This window comes from Andrographis paniculata, unplaced genomic scaffold (assembly GCF_009805555.1).
Source record: "Andrographis paniculata isolate CXL003 unplaced genomic scaffold, ASM980555v1 Contig5END, whole genome shotgun sequence".
NCBI lineage: Eukaryota > Viridiplantae > Streptophyta > Magnoliopsida > Lamiales > Acanthaceae > Andrographis > Andrographis paniculata.
In genome coordinates, this window is record NW_026137595.1 from 4,237,443 (window position 1) to 4,249,234 (window position 11,792).

The window sequence follows — 11,792 nt, forward strand, 5'->3', positions numbered from 1 at the left end:
GAAGAATTATTATTCTATCAAAATTAAAAAATATATTTTCTCTGTTTCAGATAATATGGCAAGTCATACGGAATAGGTAAAAAATAAAAGATATAAATATTTTATACGGGAAGGAGTATATATCAATATTAATAAGAAAGATCAAGATCAATAATTTAGAAAAGAATAATACAATACTATTTTTATATATTTATATTTTAAATTTTATGATTTTTATATATTTAATTTAAATAATAGTATTATCTAATACATTACTATTTCTTTATATCTATTTTTATTTAAAATTTTAAGTTAACTATTTATTAAGTTTATTATTCGAATGGTTAATGTAATGATTTAATCAATTACTCAGCATTTCACTTGTCTACTATTTCTATTTTTTTCTCATTTTATTTATCCTTTATATGATTATATATTTTTTAAATGTGCATTTTAAATTTCGCAATCTACATTTTTTTCATATTTTAATTATACCATTTGATTATTTTAATTTTAATTTATAATTATTTTTATTAATGTATTATTTAATTATTTACTAATTATATTTTATCTAGCGTGTATTTGTTTGAGAGTTTGGATTTTGAATTGGGATTTGAATAGTAAAAAATTTGAATTTGAATAGTGGTATGATGTGATATAAATAGGTATTGATGTAATATTTTGAATGTAAAATTGCTTTTTAATATAATATAAAAATAAAAAATAGGTGTTTGATTTGATGTTATTTAGGAAAAAAATACGATGAATAATGTATTTAAAATTCAATCCCCCAAACAAACACACCTGGCACAAAAGGTACGACGGGTGGAGTATTATATATATAATTTTTATACAATAGTATATAATAATTATATAGGGGAAAAATCAATTTTTGTTCAAATATAATGAAAATTTATCAATTATGGTCAAAATATAAAAAATTTATCAATGTTAATCATATTATAAACAATTTCAATCAATTTTAGTTATATTATAAACAATTTCAATTAATTTTGGTCCCAGTTAAAAAAACTAACGAAAATTGCTGACGTAAACGTAACGGGGTTGACATGAAAACTACATGACATGTATAATTATACACGACCATATTGTCACACGGTCGTGTATAATTTAGTGTACAATTATAAATGGTCGTGATTTCACGCGGTCATATTAAATTCTACACTGTCATGTGTCTTTCTGTTTTAATCTAAAAATTTATTTTTTTGTTATATATTTTTTTTAAGAAAAAAATATTTTAAATTTAGAATAGTTAATATAGTTATAATGAAAAAAAAATCAATAATAATTATAATATAATTAAAATGTATCAATTTTAGTTTAAATATAAAAATTTACTGATTTTGCCTAATTTTTTTTTTTTTTTATGAATAATAGAATTTTAGGTAAAATCTTTCAAAAAACATATTATATAAATTTTTATATTTGAATTAAAATTTATACATTTTAATTATATTACGATTACTATGATTTTTTCCATTTTAATTATATTACGATTACTATTGATTTTTTCCATTTTAACTATATCTACTATTCTAAATTCAATTTTTTTGAAAAAAAAAATATAACAAAAAAAAATTAGAAAAAAAAAAGTACACTACCGTGTTGAATTCAACATAACCGTGTGATAAAACATGGTTGTGTATAATTGTACACTAAATTATACACAACCGTGTATGATTGTATATAGCCGTATAATTTTTAAATTAACTGACATGTTCATGTCAGCAATTTCCGTTAGTTTTTTAACGGTGGACCAAAATTATTTAAATTGTTTATAATGAGACTAAAATTGATGAGTTTTTTATATTTAAATCAAAATTGATTTTTTTCCCAATTATATATCTAATAAAATTGAAATTGAAACCAATAGTTTTTTAAAAAGTTAAAATTTTAGAACATAAAAAAGAAAAAATATTAAAATATATAAATATAACAAATCATTTTTAAATTGGAACGGCGGTTTTAAAACTGTAATAAATCGTCAAATCAAAATCAAAATCAAAATTCAAAATATTCAATTTCGATTTAGCTTTTGATAAATCAAAATCGACAGTAATGACAGTTTGAACTATTTGGACAAATCTAGCTATTCTCATGTCTCAACAAGACATTATAAAAATGATTAAAAAAAATGATATTAAGTCGGATGTGCCAAAATAAAAATTTGTTTATTCCATCATTTTCTATTAATTATTTACTAAAGTTTTATAATATTTATTTTTTAATATTTGTATTAAACAAAACCATATAAATGTTTAGTAAACTAGTAATAAATTTAGGTTTAAGTCTTTAAAATTTGTTTAGTTTTGATTTAAGTTAAATTTAGGTTTAACTTTCTAAATTTTACTTGACTTTGACTGAAGTTTAAAATTTAATTTTGAATTAAAATTTAAATATTATTTTAATACGATATTCTTATAAAAAAAATAATATATTTTAAATAGTATTTGGAACACCAAACAAACTTTAAAATTTGTATGGAATCAATATTTTATATGATTGTAAAAATATTTTATGAAATATTTCAAATATAAAATTAATTTTCTATATATTATAATAAATGTATATATATATATATATAATTTTACAAAATTTAAACATTACAGTAATAAGTAGTGAAAGACCAAATCAAATTTCGATAAACAAAACCTAATTCTGTTTTGAATATACATTTATTTACTCTTTGAACACATAATCACTAATTGGAGAGAGAGAGAGAGAGAGTTTAGGGACTCAACAAGGCATTTTATTTATTTATTTATTACATGAGTTTATAAACATTGTTCTTCTTAAAAATCAAAAAGTCACCCTCCATTTGCTCAAGCACTCTACTTAATGTCTCTTGTTTTGATCCTTTGAAATGCTGCAAGAGTTCCGATACCGTAGCCTGACCAAATTTGCAGGCAGCAGCGTTAATATAAAATAATAGTAAGAATAATATTATCGGCCATTAATTCATTTCAAAACAAAACTTACCCCTTGTTCAAAATTACTGAGCCAGTCGAGGATGGAGCTCTCTGTCGCCTCCTCCTCCTCCATGGGAACAGACTGTTCCATTTGCTGCACATCCAGTTTCTGCCGTTTTGTAATTCGGGTAGGATCATCCTCAGTAACAGCTACTGCTGGTTCCTCGCTTTCTCTACTTGGAATATGATCAAGATTGGGTTGAGATTGTTTACTCTGGACAGAGGGCTTTGATGTTTCATTTAGGGATTCCTCTTGCTGCTGCTGCTGCTGCTGCTGATGGCTAGCCGGAGTTATTCCAGTCGATAATCCCATCTCTTCCATCTCCAACCATAATTTTATCTGAGAATAACTTACCTGAAGTTTTTTTATAAAAAGACATTCGAATACTCATGGCAATGGAAGACGAAAACAAACACAAAAATATAACAAAGAAGCACTTTGATATATGGTAACAATCCTTGCTTATGAAGCAAATTTAAGAAATCTTGATTTTAGCATACCTCATCAGCCAATTCATTCTTTATAGGTTTCAGCTTTCCCTTCCCAACTTTTGCAACAGCGTCCTGAACGCTTTTACATATTTCCTGTGTGAGTCCAATCTCTAGACAGAATCTTCCCCAATCTACCGAGCAACCTCCTTGTCCAGCTTCAAGAATATAGCTGAAGACAGTTTGTTCTTTTATAGGACCTCCTCTACCTGGATGGTTCTACAAAATAAAAACTAACATGTAAGCTTTCACAAAATTGTTAGAAGCCCATAGATCCATGAGATAAATGCTCTCAAGACAAGACTCACGGCAATTTGCTGGATTGTAAGGCCATTTTCTTGCCACATTTTCCAAGCTTCAAGTTTGGCAGGTGTCAGTCTATTATTGTTGTGCACAGTGACAGCTCCAATCTTTTCACTATTGTCCGGTGCAACCTTTGTTGGTTCTGCCGGGAGCTCTCCATCCAAAGAGAGGCCCAACTCTTGTGATAGATGTTGGATGACTAGTAACAAACGGTCCCCATATGTTTTCAATAAATACTACATATACAAATGAAAATTTTCCATCAGTGCATAAATGCCAAGGCGAATCCCACATCACCCTCTTGAGCAGAAGAAATTCAAGATTCAAGCATACCATCTTATTTGGAAGAGCAAAGATCAAAATCGGGAAAGGAACTTATAGCAATTCAGAGCAATAAATATAGGATGAATGTAAACATCATGAAATATAGTTTGCATATTGGAAGTGAGAGAGCGGTGCAACTTCTTAGTTCATCCTAGATGGGCTTACAGGGATCAAAAGAAATAGTAAGAGTTTGCAGAAATTGGTCCAGACGAATTACAGCCCTTGTAATATGCTTGCTGAAATTGAATCTCTAAAACATCTACTTGTACCAGTCAATATGATGACTATAGACTAAGTACGTCTATTCCAATATGTTTACTTCATTATGGCATTGTTTATATGCATATCATATAGTGGTAAATTATTTTATTCGAGGCAAATCTAAGTGTTCCTTATGATATCCAGCAAAGGTGGGACCTTGGTTTTTGTATCAGTAAGTACAGGATTTTGTGTATCAACAGCCTTGTAAGTGCATTTTAGGCCTTTTATTGATAAATAGATAAACTAAACAACATTCTGGTTTACTCATCTAATTCTACTATGATAAGAATGCACAATGAAGACAATTTAAGAAATGACTATTTTGCCCACTTTTTCAAGCATTCAACATAGAAGAGGCCAAAGTATAACAGCATAACATAACCTCCAGTTATTAACTTTGATAAACTACAGTTGAAGTAGCTTGTTGCCTATCATCATTTTACATATCAAACTCATTAAGTTCCAACATTTATAGTTCAATTAGGAAAGTCCAAAATTATTCACCCAAGGGTTAGTTTATAATTTCATGTCTCAGGTGGCCAATTGTACAAGAACATTTCAAATTATCTCAGCATGTAATTATAACTTTTGATGGAAGAACAGCATCCCTTCTTATCATCCTAATTCAAATTACTAAAGGATTTCTTATCAAGATCTTTATGTCAATGAAATAGAGATGATTTTCCCCAGTCAACAAAACCTGGTTACTCAACATAAACAAGCATCTTAAAGAAGAGAGCACAGCACAGAAAACACTGGAAACAAGGGTCCTATCAATCACGTCACTGCAAACATGCTCCACCATAGTAGGAATGGAAAACAAAAATCTATGTAAGAAGCAAGACTCTATCCTATACCTGGTTTACACCATCAATATTTGCCAGTCGAGCCCTTGTGGAAGGTCTTGTCAAGGCTATTCTTCTTAATGTTTGATCGCCACAAATGGCATATCTGAGAGTTAAATGTACAAATGTCGAAGAATGAAAATTTACAATTATCCTCCCAGATGTTTTATCGAAAGTAATAAATTTGAGGGCAATAAGAAAACAAAGACTTTACGGAGCAGTTCCATGGTCCCTTGCAAGCTTCAGTCTCTCTTCTACAAGCATTTTGTAGAACTGATCCTCATGCTAAACTCAGAGACAAACAAAAATAAACGTGATGATGGAACCATATTAGTTTAAGTTTATTATCAAAGAAAGCAATAAAGGAGAATACAAACCTGCACTCAACAGAAAAAGGCAGAAACATTCAGCAATGAAATGCATGAATCACGAAGGTAACGAGTACTATAAAGTTGAATTTCTACCATGAAACTACTTGGGTGGAATGCTTATGCTTTAGGGAGTATCCATACCTTTGATAAACCAGCAACTTGAAGCTGGGTCAGACTACCACCTGCCTCATCAACTGCATCCTTGGTTGTGTTGTCACCCACCAGTTCTGGGGTTAAGGTTAGATATAATGGGGGCATATGATCAGGACTGCAGGAATTCAAAAACTGAACTCCTTTTGGTCCAAGTCTGATAAAAGAACAAGATATTAGAACATTTGAGGAGGCTTCATCAGTCAATGAAGTCATGGCCAGGAAATAGAGAATATAACATTAATGAAATATCAAGTTTTTGCCATGCCTAGAACTAGGAGAATTATTTGAAGGTCACATTTTTTTTCCATTATTAATCAATTAGCATTGGGACGCAGATTATAATCATTATTGATCCGAGAAACTTGCACAAGTTGACATGAAACTAACTTCCTTATGAAGTAATTCTGTTTCACCACAACTAAGGCTAATAAACATATGGGTGCAAATGGAAACACATATTGAGATTTGTCGAGATTATGAATAATTTACCTTACAGTTTTGTACACATCTTGGAAGGTCTCTAACAGATAATCTGGACATGTAACAATGCTTTTTACGCAAAGAAAGAAATTTGCAGGAGATATACAAAAATGCCATCAGACATAAATCAATGTTTAAAGAGGTTCCTGATGCATACCTTGTGAAATTAACTGATAAGCTAACGCCTTCCACCAATTAGCTGGCATTTCCTTTCCCAGGCCATGGAATGGTAGCTTATTGAAATTAGCGTCAATAATTTTCTTGGACTGCAATCCCAGATGGAGCACTGTTATGGTGAACAGAAACTCCCAAACACTATCTGAGCTTAAAGCTATTGTTTTTCAAATCATTCGGATGTTAATTTAATGAAAACATCTTCGAAACAAAGTCAGAAAGTAATAATGCTCAAATTCAGTTTATGAAAGCACAAAGAATTAAGGGAAAAAGTAAAAAAAGAAGGATAACAAGGAATGACGAAGAAAAAGAACAGATCCATCAACAGAATGGATATTCAAGACAAGATGATGCAATGCTGGAAACAAAAAACATAGCTTGAGATTAAAAGTTAAAACATCCAACTTTTCACACCCGTTGCACGCTATGCCACAGTGGAAGTTTGACTAATATGAGCAGGAAACTTACTCTAGATCCGCGAAGAACATCTACAGGTAAATTCAGACCCCAGGAACCACCACATGATCGAATGCAAGCCATTAGAAGAAATGCCATCCTAGACATATCACTTTCTTTCCTTGAGCTGGTGCAATTATCACAAGCTCCTGCATACATTACATGCAGCTGATTATAATCACACCATCCATTATATTCTAAATACATATCAAGTCCAGAGATCAACCAGAGAAGTTCATCACACAGACACTTCTATTTAAAATAATTTCCATAGAACAAAATAAGAGAGGTTAACATCTCAACGTACAAGTAAACACTCAATGATCTTTTCTTGTGAATAAAATATCATTTTTTGAGCACGTCAAAAAGTTAAGCCTAGTTAGATGCTACATATTGACACTAGAACACCTTCACATAATCCGGCTTAATAATATTTCATTTTGTTGTCGACGTATAAAAACCATGACAGCTACAATTCATACCGCATTTATCTGATGGGCACTTCTCCCCAAAATATTCCAACAGAAACTTTCTTCTGCAAGTCGTTAGCATACAATAGCGTTGCACAGATATGAATGATTCCATTATTGCTTTTCTTTGTTCATCCTGGTTGAATCATGAATGCACAAGTACATGAAATCTTTTAGTCAAACACAGAATCTAAAAGAAATATTAGAGCAAAAATGGTCTGTCACTATTTTTTGTCACGCCTGTTTTCAGAAAGTATCATAACAGCACACTGTTCTGTGGCTTTAATGTGGTGAGTCTTGAAACCACACTATATACCATGTTACACTCTGAAAACAGGACATCACAATTGTAACTGTTAAGTTCAAGGTAAAGATACATACTGTCCGAGCTTCTGAACAATAGAAGTCTCCCTTTCCAAAATCACTTCTTGCATAATAAAGACGGCAGAAGGAGGGAATTCCATCTCTACCACAACGTCCACTTTCCTGGTAATACGACTCCAAACTCTTTGGGCAGCCATAGTGAATTACATGTCTTATATTAGGTTTGTCGATGCCCATGCCAAAAGCTATAGTTGCAACCATGACATAAAATTCATCCCTAATAAAAGATCTGCAAAGACTCATACTGTATCAGAAACATTGTATTTACAGTACAAAGTTGAGCGGTATTGGATACCAATTGGAAGCCGAACAAATTTTATTACCATATAGAATTGGCAGTGCATCATACATAATTAAATCCTCCACTCCAAATAACAAATTAAAAATGTGTAATCCACTTTCAAAATAAATTGTTGCATCTCAAACCTATGGCAGTCTTCACGTGATTTTTTAGACATTTGGCCATGGTACATTCCAGCTTCAATTCCTGCTTCCTTAAGGGACGCACAAATCTAGAAAACCATGATAGATCATTAGCTTTCTTCATAATATTTGGGGTCATACATTTTCAAGAAGCAAACTTATGCAGGAAAAAAAAATAAAAAATAAAAAAAATAAAAAACTTATGCAGGAAGAAGAAAACTGATAAGCAAGTTACATGAAGGACAAATGAAATGACCTGTTCAACATCTTTGACAGTACTACAGTAAATTATTGTTGAACCTGCTTTGACACATGCAATGATTTCGGTGACAAGCTCATTTAGAAAAGCATCGCTCCGTTTAAAAGATTTGGCACTGTAGAAGAGATTCCCACGGTTGAATGTCCCAATGGTTACAAAAGGGCACAGCATCTTCAACGACTTTACAATGTCAAGTCGGACTCTGAATGTAACAACTTTTTTTATTTAGCCTTCATGTAGAATGGTGTTAAATGTAACTGAATAATAAATGATCAAGAATATCAACTTCTTATACATACTTGAAAAGGGAAAATAAGGGTATATTCAATCTTAGATTAACCAACATATTCAAGAAGGTGAATGTCACAGGCTACTAAACAGATAATCATTGAGGAAATACAGAAAAGATAACGCCTGTGCATTGAAGCTTACTTTTCTGTTGCAGTTGCAGTTAATGCAACAAAGGGAACATCTAGAAGAACATCACGTAATCTGTCCATTTGTTTATATTCCATTCTGTGAAGCAGGCAAAACTTAGAACAATGGTAAAAGGAAATGAACTGCACAAGAGCTTAGCAAAGATTAGAATTACAAATGGATAAAAGAATTGATTGACCCCCAAACATAGTTTCTGTATTTAAAACATGAAAACTATAACCAAGCACATCAATCAATATGAATATCACTAATAATGAAGTCACCTGAAATCATGACCCCATTCAGATATGCAATGTGCTTCATCAACAGCAAATAGGCAAACTCCTGAATCCAGCAATCTCGCCCAGAAGCTGCACAACAACCACAATTCATGAAACTGATCGGCACAATGTGTCGGGTAGCTTATCAACGAAGGGAAGACTTAAAACAGAAACAACTAAATTATCTGTCAAGCCGTATAATTATAAATGCACCTGACAGGAAGCAGGCAGGCTTTCTCGGGAGTCATATACAAAATATCATACTGACCACTTTCAGCTTTCGTTTGCACATTTGGATCTGACTGAGCACTAGAGAGGTGGTCAGCCAGTATTCCTCTCTGCTGCAGAGCCATTACCTGAACAAAACCATCAACTCAATACAACCAAAACCAGTTGCACAAATTACAAAGGAAAAATGAAAAACACAAACCTGATCTTGCATCAACGATATTAGTGGGCTAACGACCACAGCAGTTTTCTGTGCAATCAATGGCGGCACTTGATAGCTTCATCATTTCAATGTTTAACCCACAGAATAGAATACAATACAAAATCAAGTTCAGCCACGGATTTACTGCAGTAGACATACATGATACAACTACATAAATGGAGAGAAGACACAACTTACCACAAGGATTTGCCGCTGCCCGTAGCCATAACCACCACGCAATCTTTTCCTTGCAGGATATTTTCCACTATTTCTTTCTGGTACGGCCGAAAATTCGAAAATCCAAAATATTTCTGTACAAGAAAGAGCATTCAGAAGAAAGGTCCATCACACTCCAAAAAAACAACCAAAATGAAAATCTGACCAGCGACAAACCTTGAGAGTAGAATCCATAATGGATTTCCGACTCAGTCCAACGGAAAAGAAGATTCGATGGAATGCTATATGTGAAGTCAAGCTGGCGTGTTTGTGATGGTGAAGGAAGAAGAAAGAAGAGAGGGTTTTCGACGCCATTTCCCGCCAGTTATACAGACAGACACAGTGCACCATTGGCTGGGCTTGAGCTTGAGTTGGGTGGTGGGCCAGCCCAATCCGATAGGCCCATATGACGTGGCCAGGTTTTATAAAGCCCATGTTTATTGTTCCGGGCCGGAGTGGCTCTCGCGTTCTTCGTCCCATATCTGTTAGACAGCCCGACGGGCCAGGGCCATGTAGGCCCATCTTTGTATATGTTGATTTTAGGATAAAACTCGATAAAGTGCCTTTGTATATGAACATGAGCCCCAACTTAAAATATACATGGATGCTATAACATTATAGTGTCATTAATTATACCACATAATTGCTGTAATATCATTCTGCATGTATTTAATTACATGCATTAAGACATGTAAGTATGTGTATATGTATATGTTATTTTTTGAAAATATACATTACATTAATTGCAATTCGCTTCGACTCTTTTGGTACGGTGCTTACTTTACTACAACTTACTTTACTACAACCGTTGATTGATTATAATTATCGATCCAATTGACATCAATAATTAAGGTCAATTTTATAAATTCGTATAAAAAGATATTTAAGAATGATTTTTTTTAATATATATAATTTAAGTTAGTTAATTATAACGTTCCATTAATAAGATACGTTATTATAATTAACGATAACATTAATTATTGTATCAAATCTTATCTAGTTCGTAACCCATAAGATGCTATCGTCTGTATACATATATGCTATCAACAACTCATTGATATGATGTCTCATAGAATGTTATACTATCGACTTTATACACATATGCTATCAACAACTAGATGATATGATGTAATGTAATAATTTTTTTAATTAAGGTATTATATTATTTAACTTAAGTAATTAATTTAATTAAGTTAATATATCAATTATTATTACAATTAATGATCTTAATAATTATGGTATGAAATTTTATTAATTATGTTATTAAATCTTATCTAAATAGTACCAGATAGGATGTTATGTTGTCGGCTGTATACAACTATGCTATCAACAACTCGATGATATGATGTTACGTTATACCCGGTATGTTGTACATGTGTTATGGATTTAATTAAATTTTATATTTATTAAATATGACCTATTTGTTTGAAATTAAAATATTTTGCCAATAGTTTTATTTGAAGTAATCAGTTCAAATAAAGTAAGAAATTGATTTGACATTAATTATAAATGTTACCATATTTATAAAAAATCTTATTAATTACGGTATCAAATGATATCTAAGTCTTAATTCATAGGATGTTATGCTATCAGTTGTATACACATATGCTATCAATTTGATGATATGATGTCACGTTATACACTATTTGTTGTACAGATACTTTGTTCAATTAAATTTTATATCTATTATATATGACATATTTTTTTACCATTAAAATATTTTTATCCAAGTTTTAATTATAGTAATTAGTTCAAATAAAGCAAAAAATTTAGTTGATATAAATTATAAATTCTATCATAATTATAAAAAAAATCTTATTAATTATGGTATCAAATCTTATATAAATCTTAATGCATATGATGTTATGCTATCGGCTGCATATACATATGCTATCGATAATTCGATGATATGATGTCGCATTATACATTGTTTGTGGCACGATTTGGCTGTTGAAAAATAAAAAAAACATTCAAAACACAATTTTTATTATATAGTTCATTTATAATGATAGTGCTTCCGGTTAATGTATATATGCTTTGACATAGTTATAAATATGCTGCGTATACTATAGCAATATGCTATTAGA

General features: G+C 31.2%; 1 protein-coding gene across 2 annotated transcripts; it reads right to left on the minus strand.

Moving 5' to 3' along the window:
- Window positions 1-2,625: 2,625 nt before the first annotated feature.
- Window positions 2,626-9,986, minus strand: LOC127258666 (uncharacterized). 2 transcript variants are annotated; one of them, XM_051285595.1, is made up of 20 exons: window positions 9,883-9,986; window positions 9,688-9,800; window positions 9,490-9,565; window positions 9,273-9,415; window positions 9,063-9,149; window positions 8,794-8,877; window positions 8,359-8,563; window positions 8,106-8,191; window positions 7,677-7,908; window positions 7,308-7,431; window positions 6,838-6,974; window positions 6,353-6,461; window positions 6,205-6,247; window positions 5,704-5,869; window positions 5,406-5,476; window positions 5,204-5,297; window positions 3,767-3,997; window positions 3,471-3,677; window positions 2,980-3,309; window positions 2,626-2,890 (listed from the first exon to the last, which is right to left on the minus strand). In XM_051285595.1, the coding sequence occupies exons 1-20, from the start codon at window positions 9,898-9,900 to the stop codon at window positions 2,765-2,767; spliced, it is 2,682 nt and encodes an 893-aa protein (XP_051141552.1). In that variant the 5' UTR covers window positions 9,901-9,986; the 3' UTR covers window positions 2,626-2,764. The 2 variants fall into 2 exon arrangements, with proteins under 2 accessions (XP_051141552.1, XP_051141551.1); XM_051285594.1 differs by having other exon boundaries at window positions 2,980-3,324.
- Window positions 9,987-11,792: the final 1,806 nt, after the last annotated feature.

Coding starts and splice junctions, on each gene's coding strand:
- LOC127258666 (XM_051285594.1), bottom strand. Junction 5,870..6,204: donor GATGTGTACAAAACTGTAAG/GTAAATTATTCA, acceptor TTCTTTTATCAG/ACTTGGACCAAAAGGAGTTC. Junction 5,477..5,703: donor AAGTTGCTGGTTTATCAAAG/GTATGGATACTC, acceptor CTCTGAGTTTAG/CATGAGGATCAGTTCTACAA.